Here is a 19,176-nt window from a genome sequence, read left to right as displayed (position 1 = left end):
CCAATCCCTCTACCAGAACTGCAGTGACCCCAAACTGTTGGTTTCTCTCCCTGTGCTGTCCCTTGGGAGGTTTTTGTTGGTGGATGGGGCCAGTAGTTCAGATGCCTGCCTCCAGTCTATCTACTTGGGCAGCATATGAATTGGTTGACAGGGCACTCTGCACTGCCAGTTAGTTATATGGTTCAGCTACTGGGACTGCAGTGGAACTGGTGTGTGTAGTTATCTTCCCCTCTTCTCAGGGCACTTGTCCCTTTGAGGGGAGGCCCTCTCAGTGGGGCATGTTGGACGTGGCAGACCCACAAGAGAACATGAGGGTAGGGCACACGATATTAGCAAGGTAAATGTAAAGTGTTCTAAGTAGTTCCCACAAGAGCCAGGTTATCTAGGCTGCTTAAAGAGCACATACTCCAAGATTAGTAAATAAATATTCACTATACCCCAGGTACTTTTCAAACTGCTGATTCTATGCTTATCTCAGTCAGATTGTTATTCTGGCTCCTTAAGGGCAGGAACTCAGTTTCCTATTGCCCTCTGACTCTCCCAGAACTAAGCCCACTGATTTTTAAAGTGCCCTGAGTTAAGCCCTTCTAGCTGTGCAAACCCAAATCTAAGCCCTACTGGTTTTCATAGCCAAATATTATGGGACTCGTCTTCCTATATTGCAGGTCCCTCACGTCTGGGGTACCTGCTGTAGAGTCTACTCCTCTCCTTCTTCCATGCTTGTGGGGTCCCTCTTGTTTGTGGTTAGTCTCAGCAAGAGTTTTATTTCTGACCACATCTCCACCCCACCTACACTTTTTAAAAAGATTTTATTTATTCATGAGAGATAAAGAAAGAGAGGTAGAGACACAGGCAGAGGGAGAAGCATGCTCCTCACAGGGAGCCCCATGCAAGACTTGATCCCTGGACCAGGACCATACCCTGAGCCAAAGACAGAAACCCTTCTGCTGAGCAACCTAGGTGCCCCAACCCACCCTTTTTAATGTAGCCTCCTCTCTACAATGAACTGTGGAAGATGTCTCCTGCCAGTCTTTGGGTCATTTTCTGCATTAGTTACACTGATGTGGTTGTTATCTTGGTGTGCTCAACATGAGCATAGGATCCTCCTACTCCACCATCTTCCCGGAAGCCACCTGAAAACCTGCAATATTAAAGCCATGCTATTGTGAAGGATTTCATATTATTTATCCTTGTTTTTAGAATCCTTTGTTTATATTATCACACGCTACATTAACAACGGTTATTTAGACAGTTCTGAATTTTTATGATTTCTTAACACCTTGTCTCTATAAGATATCTTCCTTATTCCTGAGTTCTTCATTTTTTTTAAAATTTTTTTTTGTTTTTTTTTATTTATTTATGATAGGCACACAGTGAGAGAGAGAGAGGCAGAGACACAGGCAGAGGGAGAAGCAGGCTCCATGCACCCGGAGCCCGATGTGGGATTCGATCCCGGGTCTCCAGGATCGCGCCCTGGGCCAAAGGCAGGCGCCAAACCGCTGCGCCACCCTGGGATCCCCCTGAGTTCTTCATTTTGATTCATTGTTCAGTTGGTACTTCTTTGAGTAATTGTTTTTAGAAGAGGCATGTGACTGCTATGCTTTGAGTCATGGCATGCTGGACGGTGTTTGTCTGTTCTTTTCAAATACAAACAGTCCTCCTATATATAGAATTACTGAGTCACAGTTCTTTCCCTGCAAACTCCACCCACATTGTTTGAAGGTGCACATGCTTAGCACACTCTTTAAAAAATATCTCAGCTATATATTTACTTGGAGTAGTTTTGGGAGGCACTCAAAAGGATAGGAGAGTTAAAGCCTCCCCTTTGTGCCTCGTGATTCTGTCAGGCATGGATCCTGTATGGGCACTTTGTCAACCAAGTTCAGATTTATTATAACATTTCTTCACCACCTGGAGATCCAGTCTGTGTCAGATCAAAAGGATGTGGTTTCTTGTTTTTTGTTTTATTGTATATTTTTTATTGGAGTTTGATTTGCCAACATATAGTACAATGCCCAGTGCTCATCCTGTCAAGTGCCCCCCTCAGTGCCCATCACCCAGTCACCCCATTCCCCAAAAAGGGCATGTTTTAAGAAAACGGCAACCTCGGGGCAATCCCCTCTTTTGGCCAATCAGTCATGTGTCCATGTTAGCCTCAGCTTCCTAAGCCTAGGCTGAGGTGGTAGATGCAGGGGGAGGAGGGAGAATTTGAGAGAGCAGGGAGCTCTTGTATCTCGAGTTAGCCTAATAGCATTCATCTGTAGCCAATTTTGGCAATGCTCAGTTCTATTCAGCATCTGTTTCTCCATTTTCCAGTCCAGTCTTGGGTGCAGATTATGAGCACTGCTTTGGCGCTAATGCCACTTTGGGTGGAATCTGGGTCCTATGTTACAGGCCTCAACAGGGCAATAATATGCTCCTCAGTGGCTACCTTGTCTCCAGCCATAGGGTAAAATAAGGCTAACTGCAGGCCCCATCAGACAGGGTCCTCCTCCTCCTCTTAATGGAAGGAGCACAGTCTCTACAGTGTTTCTCCTTTGAAATGTATCTTACTAAGATTCCTTATCTCCAAAGTGATCTTGCAGCCCCAATGTGACTCCCATTAATGATTACATGTTGTGGTCATGGATGTCTTTTTTCAAGAGATGAATATCATAAAAGTATCATTTACTCTCCGACCATCCCTTAAGTCCTTTATTTTACTGCAATGGAAACAGATTTGGCCAAGGTTTGATGACTTGCACAGAATCCCACAGCTCATTAATAGGAGAAACGGAACACTGATCTCTTCTACCATACCTTTCTGTCTCCATGTTATCTTGCTTTAGTTGATGATCCCAACTTTAATAAAACCATACACTTCGGATTGGTGCTTTACAGGCAAGGGAAATGTTACTAAACACAGTTTAGAGTTTTATTTGCATTTATTTGACATATGAAAGTTTTTTTAAAAATCATGAAGCTGAACAGTGAAAATCTTAGTTAAAAAACATTTTGTTGTGTAACCTCTGAAGAACTTTCTTTCAAACTATATTTACAAAGGCCTGTTTTATTGACTAAATTCATATTATATATTAGAAGAAATCTGTGGTAAACTTGAAAACTCAGGAATTTAATTTTTACTTCTTTTTGCAGCAACGTGATTAAGAGAGTGGTATACTCACTTGTATCATCACTCATGTTCAGGTATGTGAGACTCCTCTAAAAAAAGGAGGTAATTACACATAATATTTAATATTTTTAATAATAAAGGATCTGGGAGGGGGGAAAACACATTTCCACTGTCAGTATATTGGTAAATAGCCCTTGTGTCCCATTTAATGTAATATAATTTGTCTTGAGATTTTGGTTTAAGCTTAACTTTAAGAATTGTAAAGAAATGGGGATGAGAGGTAGGGTGATGGGGTGAGTGGGTGATGGGCACTATTGAGGGCACTTGATGGATGGATGAGCACTGGGTGTTACACTATATGTTGGCAAATTGAATTTAAATTGAAAAATTTAAAAATATATCTATAAAAAAGAATTGTAAAGAAATGGTATCTAAGCCTAATAATAACATATTTTTCCTACCTGTAAAAGTAGAATTAATGAAGCATGCTTTTTAAAATTCTTTAAATGTTTTTATTGAACACTTTATTTGCCTAGAAGTACTCCTTAATTGTGGAATCATTCTATTTAGGCTTCTCCACATGACAGTAAGATTGCATGTTATGATACAGAGTCACACAAAATACTTGCTCCCTTTTAAATTTATATTTTAATTTGCATTGCAATTATAAAAAAGTATTTTGAAAACTAATGATTTATCTTTATAGATTATACAAGTAGTGTAATTAGTTTATGAAGACTATTTAGAATATATGAAAGAAAGGCTTAGGAGGTACTTTAGAGTTCAATCATATATATATTTATGGAATTTAATTCCTTTTCATGTGCCTAGCACTGTGCTAAATACATCTATTAATATATAATCATATACATGTTGAAAATATCACTGATAAAACATCTTACTGGTCAAAGTGGTCTTTTAAGAGCTTATGTTAGTCATGTTCTCACTTGGTTTTTATTGCTAAATTTGTCAAAATTATCAATATGAATGAGATTTTGTTTATTATAAGTTGGTAGAAGCCCCTTAAAGAAATTCTCAGATTTAAGAGTTTACAAGTGTAGATGTGTAATTTTAATTCAGGTTGCCTGTGCTATCTTGGAGTATTAGTGTGACCTGTCTTTTATAAAAGGGCATGATAATGTGAAATGGTGGTGTGGGAATTTTAATTCTCTAACAACTGCTTCCATTGGTGAAAACTTAATAATTTTTTTTGAGATTCTAAGGCAACCCAGTATTCCCTACCAGTGGACAATTTAATCCTAAACGACATCTTGGTATCATATCATTGGCCTAATTTAGTCTAACTTTAGGAGTGCACACCACTTTATTTTTATTCAATTTTTTTGTTGTAGAATATTTGGAATTTTGCTGATCTTTGTGGATCTATCCCTCATCATCACAGATCTACTTTTCACTGAGAGAACAATGCATATTCCTTTGGAATATCGTTCAATTTCTTTAGCTATTGCTTTATTTTTTTTCTTGGATGTTCTTCTTCGAGTATATGTAGAAGGGTAAGTTTGATTCATTTTTTAAAAACATGTAAAGCTCTTTTGTACTGCTATGAGAAGCATCCCAAAGTAATTATCAAGTCAACCCAATAAATGTGTCCTTCTTTATCAAAATAATTCTCCTCTGAGGCATAGTCAACAAGAAAGTAATCCAAATCCCAATTTCAACTAGATTAGGCTTTAATATCATTGTTGCAACTGGCACTCTAGTTTGTAGCAATGTGTTGTAGATCCTTTAACAGGTAATGTTTAAAGGGTTTGTAGAGTAGGGCCAGGCAATGAATGTGCATGCATGCACGTTATCAAGAGGAACATGTGTGTGAAGTATAAATCTAAATCTCAGGAAGAGTTGAATCTAAATAAAAGCTGACAGTATATCAAATACTAGATAATAGATCATGAAAACCTTCTACCTCAGTTAAAATAAAAATTTGTGGTAAGGTACACAAAAGACCTGAGGCATCTTTATTCCATTGATGAAGCTTGGTGGTGAGGCAGCAGTTAATTTTCTCTGCTTGCTGGCTTTATGAAAAGGTGAATGAAGTGAGCCAAGCCCTGGAACATGTCAGCTGTGGGAGTCAGGGACTAACTCCCCAGCCTCATTTCATCCAAAGCTTTTCAGAAGGCTACTTGTCTCCACTCCTGCTGAACTTATACTTTGGAACCAAGGACAGTTTTTACCCAGGTTACTCAGAGTCTGAGAGGGGCTACCCCAAAATTGGAAGGAGGGTTCCCTTGAGCACCTGTGCTCTTGGCTGAAGGAGCCAGTGTTGGGGAGGAAGGCAAAGTGGATGGAAGTTCAGCTTTGCACGGGAGAGGCCACAAGCCTCCTGGAATTCTATGTAGGCACAAAGCCAGATGATGAGTTTGCAAGCTAAATTACTAGACCTGTCTCCCTCTCACAAATTTCTCTTACATACTCCTCACAGCCCAGTTGCTCTAGGGCTATGACACATTTAATTTCTGTTGTTCAGTAGTCCTGCCACACAGCCCACCCTTCTCACCCAACATGTGAAGGGAATGCTTGCCTCTTGTTCGGTGGTTTGGTTATATCTTTTACTATACTTAAATTGCCATATTGATGCTTTTGTCATTTGTATGTATAAAATAAGATAGAATTTGGATGTTTTCCCCCTTAGTCTAGTCTTGTATGCATTTTAAAGAATCCATTAAAGTAGAATTCTTAATAGGATGAGTCAAATAATTTCTTAAAATATTCTTATCTCTTCATTGGGAGAGCATAAACTACTATTTTTTGTTGTTTTATACTACAGGATTCAACGATATTTTTCTGATATACTTAACTACTTAGATGCTGTCATTATTGTAGTGACTCTACTGATTGATATAATTTATATGTTTTATGACTTTAAGTTTCTTAAAACTATTCCCAGGTAAGAAACATATGTTCATTTCTCTTAAAGTTTTAATTTTTTTCTATTTCTGGGGAGGGTCTCTTCTGTAGTTTTATTTTTTTATAATCTTTCTAAGTCTGAATGTGCTGATTCTGTGCCAAATAAGCTGCCAAAAAGGAAATATTTTGGTAAATTTAAGTATTTGGAAACAAAAAAAAATGGTTTTATTTAAGGAAGAGTAAAGGGTGTATAGATTCAGTACCTTTAGCTGACTAAAGAACATGGAGCCCCTAAGGAAGAAACTTGGGACTTTGCCTATTGTGCTCACTTTAACTTCTCTACTTTTTGAAATTCCCACTGAATTCCCACTGAGCTTCAATCATAAGTTCCTGACACATGGGTTTTTCCTGTAATCAAGAGGATAAATCAGTTAGTTTGAGCATATTAAAAATTTGAGTGACTCAAATCTTCTTCAAGTACAAGTAGAAGAGTAAGTTTGATTCATTTTTTAAAAACATGTAAAGCTATTTTGTACTGCTATGAGAAGCATCCCAAAGTAATTACCAAGTCAACCCATGCTCTAAGAAAGAGCAAATGGAACAGAAAACAAGGTAACATAGGTAACATCATGGAGGTGGAATTTTGCAGTATGGCTAAAATGAGGAAAGCTGAGGCAAAGTTAGAACTGTTTAGGTATCAGGAAACTGAAATGTGTATGAGAGACTGATGGCTCCCTCCCCCCAGGTTCCCCACCCCTGTTCTTCCTCTTGCTACTGTGGCAATGGAATAAAAGGAGCAAGTGTATATTGGGATACAGATGTTAGGCAGCTCACTCATTAGTCCAACAGCTTGCTTCTTCCTGTACTCCAGCAGCTCAGGACTTAAATTCAGGTCCCAACAAAATTTGATATTATATGACAGGCTTGCAGTTGTTTTAAAATAACTGGATCTAGTATGGTCCTCAGGCTGACAGCCTCAGTATCACCTAAGAACTTACTAGAAATGCGAGAAGAAAAACACCTCAGACCCCACTTCAGACCTACTGAATCATATGTACACTCAAGTTAGAAAAGCATATATCCAAATTGCCAATTCTCTGCTGCCAATTCTCTGCCATCATGTTTTTGTTTTTGTTTTTGTTTTTGTTTTTTGTCCTGATGGGAAGAGAGACACCAGCTAGCACACTTGGGAAGTATCTCAATCTGCTGCCTGCCTGATATATTTTAGCAGGTATAATGAGCCTCTGTTACTGATGGGAATAACAAAAGTGAACAAGAGCCCTTCTTATGGGAAAATCTTTTGATGGGAAATGAACTTTTTGTTGAGAAAATGATTGAAAAATGCTCATCTTGAATCACAGAAGTGTAAGCGACAAATTCATATAACTATTTCTTTCTACCAGAGTTTCTCAACCTCAGCACTATTAATACTTTGGACCAGATAGTTCGTTAGAAGGATTGTCCTGTCATTGATTGGTGTTTAACAGCATTCCTGGCTTCTACCCACTAGATACAAGTAGCACACCCTCATACACAATGTGACAACCAAAAATATCCCAGACATTGCCAAGTATCCTGTAAGTGGGTGGATAGGAGGCTTAGTGAGGGTTTGTGTGTGTGTGTGTGTGTGTGTGTGTGTGTGTGTGCAGAATCACCTCTGGTTAAGAACTACAGCTCTAGACTTGATCCATGTTGGCAAAATCCTGTCTCTAAAGCAAAGATGAATCTTTTTGCTATTAGATTGACAATTTTATTTCGACCTCTACGACTTATCATTCTGATAAGAGTTTTTCATCTGGCTCATCAAAAGAGACATCTTGAAATGCTGACCAGAAGAATGGTAAGCAGACAAAACATGTTTATGATTCAGAAAATATTTGTTTCAGGAAATACTGACAAGGGTTATAGATAGCTATATAATAGTCTATATTTTTATGTGGATTTTTGTGCTACAAATTAACGATTGTTTTAAACTCTCAGGTTTCAGGAAACAAACGGCGATACAAAAAGGATGGATTTGACTTAGACCTCACTTATGTTACTGGTTTGTAAAGTTTAACTGTTGATTTACTTATATTAACTTCAGATCTTTCTGGTGTGTGAATAATGTTCATTTTGTTCTTCCTTTTTCTAAGTCATATTCTTTCAAAGCATTCTTTGTCCATGAAGACATGAGCATCTATGGTAGCACAATATATTTGTAGTTTACCCCTGACAATGGAAAATCTGCATTGTCCTCTTAAATCAGGACTGATACCATACAGGAAATTGAATGGATTTCCAGTTGGCTCCTTTGTTTGGTTTAGAATTTGAGTTCTAGAAGTTTTCCTGGGTCACAAGGATTTCAGACAGACCTGTTCTCTTTCTAAAACCCTAATGAATAAGGGGTCTCAGTTTTCTGAGTCAGGAGCACTGAAAGGCACCCTGGGAGTTCCCTCCATTGCTGGAGCTCAGATCTCTCATTTTTCTTTGGTATGTATGTATGTATGTATGTATGCACTTATTTATTTATTTTCTTTGGTATTTAAATAGGAAATAAATTCTCATGACCAGTCAACACAAATCTGTCCCATATGGCTGGAATCATTTGATTCTTAGGAACATTATGTAAGTTTAATGGTGATTATACTGGATAATTTAATATGTTATCTTCATTATCCTGAGAGGTAGCTTTTTTCCCTATCATTCTCAATCCAGAAAGTCCTTTTCTATGAAAAAGGAGTCTGATTATATATAAGTTCTCATATATTGTTTCATATTTATAATGACATTCATAATAGTGACTATTTTGACTTCCAGAGCATATTATTGCCATGTCATTCCCATCTTCTGGAAAGGAGTCTTTCTACAGGAATCCCATTAAGGTAAGGGTATTTAACAAATACTCATAATTCTCAGTAAACATAGGCTGTGGAGTCATAAGTTTAATATTAGCCCATAGTGTTTCAAGTTTACTCTCTCAGGTAAAGAATTATAATGGATTGATAGCAGTTGCTATGTAATGAACCACCAAAAAACCTAGTGACTTATAGCACAAACCATTTTCTTAGTTCATGATAGTGTGGTTTGTGAATTTGGGTTGGGCTTAAGTGGGTGGTTCTGCTGGTCAGGGACAGGTTTGACAATCTGGATTAATGCATACATCTGTGGGCAGCTACTTGGTTGGCATCTGAGGATCAGCTATTCTAAAATGGCAGGGTCGGAGGGGCCCCTGGGTAGTGGCTTAGTCAGTTGAGCATTGACTCTTGGTTTCAGTTCAGGTCATGATCTCGGGGTCATGAGATGGAGACCTGTGTTGGATTTCATACACTCAGCACAGAGCCAGCTCGAGGTTTTTCTCTCTTTTCTTTTGCCCCTCCTCCTGCTCACTTGCATGTGTGTGCTCTCTCTAAATAAGCAAACAATAAATAAAATCTTAAAAAATTAAAAAATAAAAAAATTAAATGGTTGGATGGTTCCATGTGATGTCTCACACTCCAGCAGACTAATTCAGGCTTGTTCCTATGGTGGTGGTGTCAGAGATCCCATAAGCAGCAAGCAAAAGAATGCATAGCCCCTGATGGAGCAGGTTCAAAACTAGTATAATGTGGCTTCTACCTCATTCTGTGATACAAAGCAAATTACAATTCAGTCCAGATTCAAGGAGCAGAACAGACTGCATTTCTTGATGGCAAGAATTGCAACAAATTATGGACATTTTTATAGTCTAGCATAGGAGAGAAAGATGAGAATTCTTATTTAAAATATGTGTTCGGGATCCCTGGGTGGCGCAGCGGTTTAGCGCCTGCCTTTGGCCCAGGGCGCGATCCTGGAGTCCCGGGATCAAGTCCCACGTCGGGCTCCCTGCATGGAGCCTGCTTCTCCCTCTGCCTGGTTCTCTGCCTCTCTCTCTCTCTTTCTCTCTCTCTCTCTCTATCATAAATAAATAGATAAATAGATAGATAGATAAATAAATAAATAAATAAATAAATAAATAAATAAATAAAAGATATCCTAAAATATGTGTTCTCCTCCTCCGCCCCTCCGTCCCGCCGGCCACCCGTCCCGTCCGGTCCCGCCGGCCGTGAGCTCCATGCAGTTCAATAAGGGGCCCTCGTATCGGCTGTCCGCCGAGGTCAAGAACCGGCTGCTGTCCAAGTATGACCCCCAGAAGGAGGCGGAGCTCCGCAGCTGGATCGAGGGGCTCACGGGCCTCTCCATCCGGCCCGACTTCCAGAAAGGTCTGAAAGACAGTCATCTTGTGCACACTCATGAGCAAGCTGCAGCCAGGCTCCGTCCTCAAGATCAACCGCTCCCTGCAGAACTGGCACCAGCTGGAAAACCTGTCCACCTTCATCAAGGCCATGGTCAGCTACGGCATGAACCCCGTGGACCTGTTGGAGGCCAACGACCTGTTTGAGAGCGGGAACATGACCCAGGTGCAGGTGTCTCTTCTCACCCTGGCGGGGAAGGCCAAGACGCAGGGGCTGCAGAGTGGCGTGGACATTGGGGTCAAATACTCGGAGAAGCAGGAGCAACTTCGACGACGCCACCAGAAGCGGGCCAGTGCGTCATCGGGCTCCAGATCGGCACCAACAAATGTGCCAGCCAGTCGGGCATGACGGCCTACGGCACCCGAAGGCATCTGTACGAACCCAAGAACCATATCCTGCCCCCCAGGGACCACTCAACCATCAGCCTCCAGATGGGCACAAACAAGTGTGCCAGCCAGGTGGGCATGACGGCTCCCGGGACCCGGCGGCACATCTAGGACACCAAGCTGGGGACGGACAAGTGCGACAACTCCTCCATGTCCCTGCGGATGGGCTACACTCGGGCGCCAACCAGAGTGGCCAGGTCTTCGGCTTGGGCCGGCAGATCTACGACCCCCAAGTACTGCCCGCAGGGCCGGGGGGCGCATGGGGCTGCAAGGGCTGCGGGCGGCGGCCCAGACCCGGGGAGGCCCCGGAGCGCACCCCCTACCCGCAGGAGGAGGCCGACTACTGAGGCGCCCTGCGGGGGGGCCTCCCCACATCAGTCTGGGCGGTGTCGGGGTTCTTCTGTTTTTCATCTTGATTTTCTCCTTGTCTGCGCGCTGCCCGCCCAAGGCCTGTGGGGCAGGGGTACCGGGGCACGCGGGGGTCTGCCTGCCAAGGTTCCCGCCGCAGATCTGCCAGCAGGCTTGGGGCTGAGCTGGGGGGGGGGGGGGGGTGGGAAGACCCCCGCGGGCTGGGACCAGCCCTGAATGGTTTCCGGTTGCTTCTCTTTCCCTTCCCTTTTCTCTGATCAGTTTGTGGTTTCTGTACCCACAGAAGTTTCAGGCAGTTTTAATGAAAGAAAAATTATGTTCTTTTGCAGGGCAGTGGTAGGGGTGGGGGTGGAAGGAAGGGGAGGGCTGGGCCATGGCCTGAATCACTTGAGGGCTTGTGAGGGACCGAATTTCTTTAGCACTGCCCCCAAGGGCTGGTGGGGAAACTGAGGCCCCGGGCAGAATGACAGAGTTCCAAGTGGTTGAGGCAAAGCCACCGGGGGTCCCCCTCCGCCCCACCCCCAACCCCCTACTTGTCCCCATTCCTCTGCCAAGTACTGCACAGGGACCCCCAGCGGAGGTCCTCCCCAGGGACTGGCCCCCATCCAGCAGCCCAACCAAGAGATCATGTGAAATGTGACTGTGGACCAAAGGCAATAAAAACCTCTTTTTAGGAAAAAATAAAATAAATAAAATAAGTTTTCTTAGGTGGAGTTATAGTGGAGGCATACTGCTTTAGAGTTTGTGGGTGAAATTATTTCATCCTCTAATGAGGATGGCACCAGACAAAGAAAGAAGCCCCTTACCCTCCCAAAACCAAGGCAAACGCTTTGAAGGTCAAAAACGTGGTGCTGAAAGATGTCCACAGTCACCAAAGAAAGAAGACCCACAGATCACCTACATTCTGACAGCCCAAGACACTACATCTCTGAAGGCAGCCCAAATATCCTCAAAAGAGTGCCCCTAGGAGAAACAAGCTCGACCACTGTGCCATCAAGTTCCCCCTGACTACTGACTGAGTCAGCCATGAAGAAAATAGAAGACATCAACATATTTGTGTTCATTGTGGATGTCAAAGCCAACAAGCACCGTAGTCAGCACGGGTGGCTCAGCTGTTTGGCGCCACCTTCAGTCCAGCGCGTGATCCTGGAGATCTGGGATTGAGTCCCATGTCAGGCTCTCTGCATGGAGCCTGCTTCTCCCTCTGCCTCTCTTTGTCTCTCATGAATAAATAAATAATTAAAAAAAAAAAAAAAAGCCAACAAGCACCAGATCAAACAGGCTGTGAAGAAGCTCTGTGACATTGATGTGGCCAAAGTCAATGCCCTGATCAGGCTTCATGGAGAGAAGAAAGCATATATTCCACTGGCTCCTGACTATGACACTTTGGATGTTACCAACAAAATTTCGGTCATCTAAACTAGGTCCAGATGGCTAAATCTAAATTTTTTCACCATAATTATTTAATTCAAACATAAAATGATATTTAGTTTGAAATTCCAGTTAAAAGCCATTATTTAAGAAGTTTTCAGGGATCCCTGGATGGCTCAGCGGTTTAGCGCCTGCCTTTGGCCCAGGGCGTGATCCTGGAGTCCCGGGATCGAGTCCCATGTCAGGCTCCCTGCATGGAGCCTGCTTCTCCCTCCTCCTGTGTCTCTGCCTCTCTCTCTCTCTCTCTCTGTCTATCATAAATAAATAAATCTTTAAAAAAAATAAAAAAAGAAGTTTGCATATGTGTATTGGTACATATTAGTGCAATTTGTAGTATCTGTTATATGATGTTATTATATCTTATATACAGATGTATACACACACACATATATATATACACCTAAGTCTACATATAAACATGCATATATAATTATGCTTTTGTTAAGACATAACAAATACTATAAATTGCACTTAAGTGGATCTTGATAAAATTATATATAGGTGTATATGCATGTAACCAACACCCCTATCAATATGTAGAACATTTCTTGTTCTTTTTCAGTCAATATCCCAACACACTGGAAGTAATTATTATTCTAACATCTTTTACCACAGATTCATTTTACCTTTTCTTGAATTTCACATAAGTGGAATCATATAATACATCTTTTCTTGGCTGGCTTTATATGCCTAAAATCTGAGGTTCATTCAATATTGTTGTACAGTTCTTACAACATTTACATATTACTTATATTTATTCATTATAACATTAATATTCACTGCTTTCTAAAATCCTATATTAAAAGCCAAGTATTCAGGGGCACCTAGGTGGCTCAGTTGGTTAAGTGTCTGCCTTCCCAGGATCCTGGGATTGAGCCCCACATCATGCTCCCTGCTCAGTGGGGAGCCTGCTTCTCCCTCTCTCTGTGTGTTGCAGGGGACTGTTTGTGCTCTCTCCCTCTTTCTCTGGCAAATAAATAAATAAAATCTTAAAAAAAAAAAAAAGGCCCAAACATTCAGGTGCACCTGGGTGGCTCAGTTGGCTAAGCAGCTGCCTTTAGGTCAGGTCATAATCTGAGGGCTGGGGGGGTGTCCCTCATCATCGGGAAGTTTGCTTCTCCCTCTCCCTCTGCCCGTACCTCATTCGTGCTTGTGTGCTCTTGTTCTCTTTCTCGCTCTTAAATAAATAAATAAAATCTTTATATTAAAAAAAGCCCAAGCATTCAGTTTATATACAGAAGTCATACAATTATACACCACTTTACAAAGACAGCAAAAGTGTTACATTCTAAACGTCTACCCTACAGAAATTTTTAAAAATCAAAAGATATAGCTGAAGAAATAGGTATAAATTTGGCAGCCAGTAATTTTGACAAGGAAGTTGTACAAATACCTTTAAATATGTGAATTAAAAATAATGCATTTTGAGTAATCATTATGTTTTATGTTGATAAAAAAAAGAATACTGGCTGTTGAAGAATCACGTTAAAAATATTTAGTGCACTTCAAAATGTTATACAAATTATGGTGGTTTATATGCACCCCTAAACCTTAGTTATTTAGTTTATATCACTAAAATGACCATTAATTCTTCCAGTACAATGGTATATTTCATCCTTTTGACCTTTGCATACTCTAGAATATGTTAGAAACATATAAGATTCACAAATGTTTAGAAAAGCAAGCAGAAGACCAGTGAACCTGCCCAGTTCTTCTGAGATGGTCTCATGTCTGCTTAATAAGTATTCATTCTGCAAAACAGTAAGCTAATGTTTGAACATAATTTCCAAGATAAAACACATTTTCTCATAAATCATGAAGCCTTTTTCTCAAGCACCACAACAATAGACAGAAGAATTTTAGTTTGAACAGATTTCTTGGAATGTGCTTAACCTGATATTTCAACTTAGTTTCCAAGATTTCACAAGGAGCAGATTTTGAATTATAGACAGGCTCTGATTTTAAAAGGTTCAACTAAAAAAAAATAAAATAAAAAAAAAAATAAAAGGTTCAACTTTTGGACTCTCCATAATTTGGCTATTGTCCCTTGATGAATGGATAAAGAAGGAGTGATATATATATATATACATATATATATATATATATATATATATATATATAACTGTGGAATGCTGTGTGTGTGTATATATATATATATACACATACCATTGGTGAATATTACAATTACAATAATTACAATATTACAATGGAATGATATATATATATATATATATAATGGAATATTACTAAGCCATCAAAATAATGACATCTTGGCAAGATTTACAGCAATGTGAATGGAACTAGAGTGTATTATGCTAAGTGAAATAAGTCAGAGAGGCGATCCCTGGGTGGCTCAGCGGTTTAGCGCCTGCCTTCAGCCCAGGGCATGGTCCTGGAGACCCAGGATCGAGTCCGCTTTAGGCTCCCTGCATGGAGCCTGCTTTGCCCTCTGCCTGTGTCTCTGCCTCTCTCTCTGTCTGTGTGTGTCTCTCATGAATGAATAAATAAAATCTTTAAAAAAAAAAAAGAAAGAAGTCAGAGAAGACAAATATGATTTTGCAAGCAATTGTTTACAACCATAAAAACCATTATCTCTAATGTGAATTTAAGAAACATATATGTTATATGTGAACATAGGGGAAGAGAAGGAAAAATAGTATAAAAACAGAGAGGGAGGGGATCCCTGGGTGGCGCAGCGGTTTGGCGCCTGCCTTTGGCCCAGGGCGCGATCCTGGAGACCCGGGATCAACTCCCACGTCGGGCTCCCGGTGCATGGAGCCTGCTTCTCCCTCTGCCTGTGTCTCTGCCTCTCTCTCTCTCTGTGACTATCATAAATAAATAAAAATTTAAAAAAAAAACAGAGAGGGAGGCAAACCATAAAAGACTCTATAGTTAAAAGAACAAACTGAGGATTGCTGGAGGGGAGATGGGTAGGGGATGGGCTAAATGGGTAATGGATATTAAGAAGGGCACTTGTTGGGATGAGCACTGGGTGTTATATGCAAACAATAATCACTAAATTCTACTCCTGAAACCAATATTACATATGTGTTAACCAACTTGAATTTAAAATAAAAATAAAAAGGCTCAGTGATGTGAAAGTGATACAATGGTGTGAAGGTGATAAATATTCAGTAGACCTCATAGTTTGAAGTTTGAATTTGATCCTTTCTCAAGCTAGTGATCTGTGGTGTGACATTCTCAACAGCTGCAATTCCCAGTCAGCCACATGATCATAAGGTTGAACAGTTACATACCCTGACAACCACTGTGTGCCTCTATAGCCACTCTTGTTTTTCCCATTCAGTACAGTATTCAGTACATTACATGAGACATTCAATACTTTATTGCAAAATAGGTTTCATATTAGATGATCTTGTCCAACTGTAGACTAATGTGTTTTGAGCATATTTAAGGTAGGCTATGCTAACCTATGATGTTGGATAGTTTAGATGTATTAAATGTATTTTTGACTCATAATATATTCAACCTGAAATGGATTTGTTGGGACCTAACCCCATCATAAGTCAAGGAATATATATACTCAGAAAGAAACTGCCTTGAGAAAGATGAACTCCAGCATTATCAATAGAAAAAAAGTATCCACTGTATTCATCTCTTATACAAACAGAAAAATAAAGCATTTCCCCCCTTGGAATATTTATACAATAATATATAATAATATAATAGATATTAGATAATAGTTATACATATTATATAATAAATTGATATTAATATATTAGAATAACATTTGCCTCTTAGAATAGTACATATTTAAATATATATACTGCATAGTACATAATTTTGTATAATATAAAATTACAAATAATATTAAATAGTATATTTTATTCTATTTATAAATACATATTGCAAATATATTTGTATATATACACATCTCTTATAGAAACACAAAAATATAACATTTTCCCCTTAGAATAATATGTGTATTTATATATAATATATATTATACTACACAATATATAATATATAATTACATATATAAATTATACAGTTACATACATTTAGTGTATGTTATATATTACATGTAAATATACATTTATTTATAGAATATATAATACAAATTCATCTTTTATAGAAACAGAAAAATAAAACCTTTTCCTCTAAGAATAATACACGTATATTTATATATAATATGTTATATAATGCTCACTTCGGCAGCACATAAATATAATATAATATGTTATATAAATATATATAATATAGTACATGTTATATAATATATAAATGTAACATGTATATATCAATATGCGAATATAATCAAATTTGTATAATATATACAATATGTAACATATTATATGTAACATGTAAGTATATATATTTTTAAAGATTTTATTTATTCATTTATTTATTTATTTATTTAAGATTTTATTTATTCACGAATAAATTTATTTATTTATTTATTTATTTATTTATTTATTATTCATTTTATTTATTTATTCTCAGACACAGAGAGAGAGAGAGAGGCAGAGACACAGGCAGAGCGAGAAGCAGGCTCCATGCAGGGACTCTGATGTGGGACTCGGTCCCGGGTCTCTCACACCATGGGCTGAAGGCGGCGCTAAACCGCTGAGCCACCCGGGCTGCATATATAAAAGTATATATTTTTAGTTTGTTATGTAATTATATATAAATTATGAATTCTATAAATTATATTTATAAATTATAAATTAGATAATTTATATATAATTATATATAATTGAGTTGTATATTACATATAATAGTTTCTATAAACCTGTAACATGTTATATATGTTATATATTATGTTACACAATATGTATTATATTGCAGGCTATATTATGTATGTTATATATTATATGGTATATACTACATTATATTACATATAATACATACATATATTATCCTAAGGGAAAATTTTTCTATCTTCCTGTTTATGTAAGAGAACCATATACGTAATGTATAGTTATAAGTAATATATAACTAACCTGAAACCATAAAATTCATATGGTAAAATGTTGGACCAAAATATGAAAACTACTAGAGCTTTCAGAAAAAGACAAGACAAAAAGCTATCTGGCATATATATAAACGAAATGTAATACTCTCCAAAGGTTTAAAAATAGGAGAGAAACCCCTGCCGCCACCACCACGGAGACCTTGTACTCCTAAGAGTAAGAACTAAAGAGCCTTTCCAGATCTGCGCTCTGCTCTCAGCTCCCCTCTGCAGCCGTACCATGAACTGGCAGGCCTGCCTGCCTTGGAAGCCAATGACTTGGTTGATAAAGACAGTCCCTTCTACTATGACTGGGAAAGCCTGCAGCTGGGCGGGATGATTTTTGGAGGGCTCCTGTGCATCGCTGGAATCTTGATAGCCCTGAGTGGAAAATGCAAATGCAAATACAATCAGAAGCACAGCCCCTTACCTGAGAAAGCCACTCCACTCATCACTCCAGGCTCTGCCAGTACCTGCTGAGCACAGGCACTCCTGGTACCATCTCCCATGCTGTTCCCTCCCTACTTGGCGCCCTTAGCCTCCATAATGGCCTTTCACTCCAAGAAAGGCTCCCTTCTGATCAGGAGGCTGTCCAAAGCTTATTTCTCTATTAAACTGTCTCATCTCCAAAAAAAAAAAAAAAAAAAAAAAAAAAAGCGCCTGCCTTCAGCCCAGGGCATGGTCCTGGAGACCCAGGATCGAGTCCCGCTTTAGGCTCCGGGAGTAAGAACTCCCGTTCTTAGTGCTCGAATGCCCCAGCCTGAAGCTGAAGAAGCCGCCCTGGGTGCACATGCCTTGGCCACGACGGTGTACGCTCTGGTGGTGGTGTCTTACTTCCTCATCACGAAGGAATAATTTATGATGTTATTGTTGAACCTCCAAGTGTTGGTTCTATGACTGATGAACATGGACATCAGAGACCAGTAGCTTTCTTGGCCTACAGAGTAAATGGACAGTATATTATGGAAGGACTTGCATCCAGCTTCCTGTTTACAATGGGAGGTTTAGGTTTCATAATCCTGGACCGATCGAATGCACCAAACATTCCAAAACTCAATAGATTTCTTCTTCTATTCATTGGATTCGTCTGTGTCCTATTGAGTTTTTTCATGGCTATTCATAGAATGAAACTGCCGGGCTACCTGATGGGTTAAAAAATGCCTTTTGACAAGAAATCCGTGGATATTGGATTTGCTCCTGTTAATGAAGTTTTAAAGGCTGTACCAATCCTCTGATGTGAAATATGGAAAAAGAGTGAAGCAGCAGAAAAGAAGCATCTCGTGAGAAATAGGAATCATATTAAAGCTTGAACTAGAATGTCTTCTTGGTATCAAAGAGACAAATTTCTCACAATATTTCTCCTGCTGGCCTGTACTGACACACCAATGATGTTTAGTGGCATTTTCTTCTTAGTTTTTCATTTCTTAAAGAAAATATACTCCCATTTCCACAACTATAATATTGAATAAAGTGATTATTTCTTACAGCCCCCTTAACATTTTGTGAAGATGACATTTCTGACTTTCAAAAATAAATGTAAAATCAGGAAGCGAGATCCCATAAGCTGAGAACTCTGATCAGCTTTAACTATGGTGCTTTGCCTTTAAACAGTGTGACAGTACATTATTCAGATATGTGTGAGACTGTTTCTGCACAATAAGATGTATGAAAGGAGCAGAAATAAATAATTTTTCTAATTAAAGAACAAAAAAAAAACAAAGGTTTAAAAATAGTAATTGATCCCTCTATTTAAAAATTCTAATTCTAAAAAAAAGAAATCTAATTCTA

General features: G+C 39.2%; 1 protein-coding gene and 2 pseudogenes across 1 annotated transcript in view; all 3 read left to right on the top strand.

The window, feature by feature from the left end:
* Positions 1 to 278: 278 nt before the first annotated feature.
* Positions 279 to 19,176, top strand: part of LOC121497717 (phosphatidylinositol 3,4,5-trisphosphate 3-phosphatase TPTE2-like) — an 82,696-nt gene continuing 63,798 nt past the window's right edge. The window contains exons 1-7 of the mRNA XM_041767457.1: positions 279 to 337; positions 3,136 to 3,186; positions 4,465 to 4,626; positions 5,898 to 6,017; positions 7,718 to 7,817; positions 7,958 to 8,021; positions 8,777 to 8,841. Coding sequence (XP_041623391.1) covers positions 279 to 337; positions 3,136 to 3,186; positions 4,465 to 4,626; positions 5,898 to 6,017; positions 7,718 to 7,817; positions 7,958 to 8,021; positions 8,777 to 8,841 — 621 coding nt within the window. The remainder of the gene's footprint in view (positions 338 to 3,135; positions 3,187 to 4,464; positions 4,627 to 5,897; positions 6,018 to 7,717; positions 7,818 to 7,957; positions 8,022 to 8,776; positions 8,842 to 19,176) is intronic.
* Positions 9,978 to 11,201, top strand: LOC121496958 (annotated as a pseudogene).
* LOC121496957 lies at positions 12,012 to 18,884 on the top strand (annotated as a pseudogene).

This window comes from Vulpes lagopus, chromosome 8, assembly GCF_018345385.1.
Source record: "Vulpes lagopus strain Blue_001 chromosome 8, ASM1834538v1, whole genome shotgun sequence".
In the NCBI taxonomy this organism is placed as follows: Eukaryota; Metazoa; Chordata; class Mammalia; order Carnivora; family Canidae; genus Vulpes; species Vulpes lagopus.
The sequence above is the reverse complement of the archived record's forward strand: the minus strand, read 5'-3'. Positions and strand labels throughout refer to the sequence as shown.